Source organism: Trachurus japonicus, chromosome 10 (genome assembly GCF_045865225.1).
Source record: "Trachurus japonicus isolate A0001 chromosome 10, Traja_1.0".
Lineage (NCBI taxonomy): Eukaryota > Metazoa > Chordata > Actinopteri > Carangiformes > Carangidae > Trachurus > Trachurus japonicus.
In genome coordinates, this window is record NC_140916.1 from 18910729 (window position 1) to 18915042 (window position 4314).

The 4314-nt window shown below is 46.2% G+C and overlaps 1 protein-coding gene across 1 annotated transcript; it reads left to right on the top strand.

Annotated features, from left to right (window-relative positions):
• The first annotated feature begins 2279 nt into the window (after positions 1-2279).
• Positions 2280-4314, top strand: smim32 (small integral membrane protein 32). Its single transcript, XM_085788739.1, has 2 exons — positions 2280-3006; positions 3340-4314. Exon 2 carries the CDS (start codon positions 3374-3376, stop codon positions 3713-3715), a length of 342 nt encoding a protein of 113 aa, XP_085644865.1. The 5' UTR covers positions 2280-3006; positions 3340-3373; the 3' UTR covers positions 3716-4314.

The window sequence follows — 4314 nt, forward strand, 5'->3', positions numbered from 1 at the left end:
AAAACAGAGGCAGACGGCTTTGAGGGAAGATTTCCTAAATGCTGATCTTTTCTCCTCTCCTTGCAAATAATGAAAATTAAGAATAATAAAAAAAATAACAGCCCCTGAGCAAACCCAATTCTCCAGTTAGCTGACAGTGCAGAGGAGGTGCACCACTGTGTGTTTAATCACTGTGTGTGTGTGTGTGTGTGTGTGTGTGTGTGTGTGTGTGTGTGTGTGTGTGTGTGTGTGTGTGTGTGTGTGTGTGTGTGTGTGTGTGTGTAAGAGTGTAAGAGAAGAGAAAGCCGCGTGGCTGCATAATCCCTGTTGATTTACATAGTCTGCCATTTGCTCTGGTTATGTCACATCAAAACATTAAGATTCTTTTTACAGTAAGCATTTCTCTCTATCGTTTCTTTATCATCTTGTAAAAACGACATTATTACTAGAGAAAGAAATCCCCTAAACTTGTAGTTTGCTTGTTTATCTCCATCCAGAGCTCTTAGTGCTTCATGGATGAGTGTGTCCCCCACCAACTCCATTTTTTTTAATGGATTAACAGGATTAAGAAACAGAAGGAGTTGGAGAGAGGGATGTAGAGAGAGAGAGAGAGAGGAGGAGAGAAACAGACCACACAACACAGAAATGGAAAAGAGGCACGAGGGGGAATTAGAAAGCTAACGAAGGCTCCAAAGAGTAGGACGTGAAAGGTGAAAGAGTAAACAGCCAGAGATGCACTGAGCCTCTGTTAGTGTGTGTATGGATGAAACAGAAAAACAAACACACTGAAAGAGAGAGGCTTTTGTGTTGTGTCAAGGAGGGGCTCAGATTGTCTAAGACCCTTAATGTACCTATAGTGGTGAATTACAATTCACTACTGCTAATCAAAATTCCACTGCCATGGCCTACAGCTAATGAGCAACGGCTGATATCTCTCCAGAATTAGTCACAGAGAAAGACATCAATCACCCATATACATCATGGTATATCACAACCCTCCTCTCTGCCGTTCTGCTCCTACTTTTCACCAAACCACAGTGCCACTGGGGGGGGGTTAGGTCTTTTCCCAACTTCACAATGGTGTTTCGCAAATCTACCACTGCCACCACTTGAGGGCACTCGCACAAGATTTTGGCAAAATGGGTTAGATTGCCTTTGTGTCTGTCTCGCTTATGTGCGATGGGGATAGCAGCAGGCCTGTAGCGAAGCAAGAGTAATAATCAACAGTAATCTCCTTAGCTGTCACTATCACTGCTGTCCCTCCACGTACAGTATGTAAACAAGGCTCTCGGCTGAATTTAGATTCCCCATGTCACATGCACATTCCACCAAACTCTGGCCCACTGTAATCCGTCTTCATTCCTGAATGCAAAGTCGACACCAGGACAGTGTCAGGTACTGTTTGTCATTTAGTAGACTAACTTTTTAGTATCTGTATGTGTTTGTGTGCATTGTTTTCAATATAGAGGTGTGTTACCGTATTTTTGCTCTGGTGTGTGTATGTGTATCTCTCTCTGCCTTTCTCTCTCTTTCTCACTGTGTGTGTCTGTGTGTCTGTCCCCTTGTCCTTGCTCTCTATGCCTGCCAGCCATTCTGTTGTGACAGAACAGGTGTGGATGAATATGAAACAGATCGGCAGAGCTCTTAGGGTCTGACCCTTTGTGTGCATGCTCATGTAAGAGCAAACTGGCTCCAGGTCTTCATCTTTAGGAGCTTCTTTTTTCCTCATGTCTAGCACCAACGCCAAATTTCACAGAGAGCGAACACATGTATGTTCCACAGACACACAGATCATAGAAGGAGATTCAAAGGGCCGTTTGGTTACCTAACTTACATAACTGGACAGGGAGTAGTTCTCTTCGTACAAAGGGGCTTCAGATGAGTCCAAATGAGACAATAGCTTACCTGATAGACCTTTTCTGAAAGTGAATCACCCTTATGAGTTCTTACACGCACTCACCAATCTCACACCCTTTTCTGTTCTCTCATCACCCCAGTGTGAGACATTCCCCACACTGGTCCAGAAATCTGACTCAACTTTCTCCCATCACTTTGAAACAATATGAGGGTGATTAGATAGATAGATAGATAGATAGATAGATAGATAGATAGATAGATAGATAGATAGATAGATAGATAGATAGATAGATAGATAGATAGATAGATAGATAGATAGATAGATAGATAGATAGATGCCTCATGTGACTCTCTCCCTACCCGTGACGTCCCTGCTCCCCACTCCAGATCTGCAATTCTCTCTCTCTCTCTCTCTCGATCATACACACGCAATCCAGGGCGAAGATGGGAGGCTGTTCACGACCCTGTGTACTGTTGTGCTTAATCCCTTCATTTCGTCTGATTTTAGTCACTCTGGGTCGATGATCCCGCAGGGGCAGAGCATCGGTTGCATATCTATCCGGCACCTATCGACCCCTTTCTGGATATAAAACAAGCAGAGAGTCGGGATTGGAAAACAAAAACAACGGGGTGGAAATTCAGGCGATCCGGTGTGCCCTTTCTCTGCGCTCTGTACGCACAAGCAAAGGGAGATCTCGTTGTTCTGCGCACCAAGACGCACAAGAGGAGCTGTGTGCGCACCAGCGATGCAGTTGAACTTCACCTCCTCTATCAGACCCTAGAGTCATTTGGGTGTCGCCACAGTAGCCTCCTGTATCACGCAGTTTGTGTGCTTTTTAGCCTCACGCACAGCAGGACGATTTGGATCTAAAACGCCAACAAGTGGAGACGTGGTGATGACGGCTGTTGCTTTACTTTGGACCATGGTCTGCGCTCACACGTGGATTTGATCAGTTTTGTTTTAATGTGACAGGGGGAACTCTGTGTTCGTATCTGTCTATCTGTAACATAAGGTCTGTGGGCGCAGACTTGAAGCCATCGACCCGCCGCCTCTCCACAGCGCGTCCTCGGCGGGGCTGGAGCGGACAGAGACGGGGACACTGAGGAATGCTGAGCCGGGATTTTATCTTTTCCAGCTCACCTGCGGAAGTCTTCGCAGCGCACAACAAAGTAAGTGATTCTCTCCGACTAAGCTACGCGCTTTGGTTCCTTTAAGGAGATGCCACAAAGGGTAAAATAACAAAGTCGCCTATTTATCTACAGTTTGGTCTAACACCGCTGATTTGAAGGTGTTTCATATGATCTGGATACCTGGATCGTTTATCAGTGACCTTGTCAGACAGATAACCTATTATACTTTCCGTTGCATCAATATTCCGAAACCTTTCTCTAAATTTGCAACACAGCATCTTTCTGTGTTGCTGTATCGGGTATGAAACTCAGACTGAACCAGCACGGGGTCAGTGGGCCATATAACCTTCTCCGTGTCTTTCCGTCCTGCAGCCGACCAACGCCACCGGTGAGCTCGCAGGACGCCATGCTGAGGCAGATCCTCCTCAACTCCACCGACACCCCGGACTTCGACCTGGTGCTCATGGCCCAGTCCTCCACGCACGCCCCCTCCTCCCTGAACAGCTCCCACGGGGGTTCGGTGAGCGTGGCGGCCCTTCTGAGACCCACCACGGGGCGAGGTGGAGGCGGGCTGCGGGAGGGCGAGCTGCACAAACCGGATCTGATCACCTACATAGTCATGTGCCTACTACTCTTCTTGTTGGTGCTGCTCATTGTGTTCTTCATCAACTGCCAGCTCCGGAACTCTTTCTTCGCCTCCATGCCATATGACAGGTCCCTGAGGGAGGCCCGGTCTTCCTACAAGTAGAGCCTGCATGGAGACAAACCTCTGGGACTCTGTGGAGACACTTCTGTGGAGGTTTTGAGGACTGGCTGGTCACCACTGAACTGCTTCTGCACGTACAACTGGACACATGTCGTAGGTGCCTTCATGAGATGTCTTGGACACAGTGTGGATGATGTAACTAACCTGGTCACACTATTATAAAACATAACATAATTCGTCGCTGGCTCAATTGTTGTCTACATTTTCTCAATTAAAGGCCCAGAGCTCAGCCCCCCTTAACGAGATAAGAGGTGGAAAGATAACAAATGAACCCCTGATTAAAATGAGTGACTGTTTGATTTTCTGGTAATTAATGAATTGACTGTGAAGCAATCCATCATCCACTGCAACTCCCTCGTGGTCCCCGCAAAGCACTTTGAAAAAAAAAGTTTATTCCCCACAGAGTGTAATCCGCTTGTATTCATTCATCTATTGCTTACAAATTTGTCCAGTTAACACTGGCCCTGATAACATATGATTTTTTTCCCAATGAAAAGTGGCTGATGTCAGCATAGAAAGTGTCAGCAGTTTGTATATACTGATATATTTTGTATGACTATAACTTAACTGTCTTGTCTTGT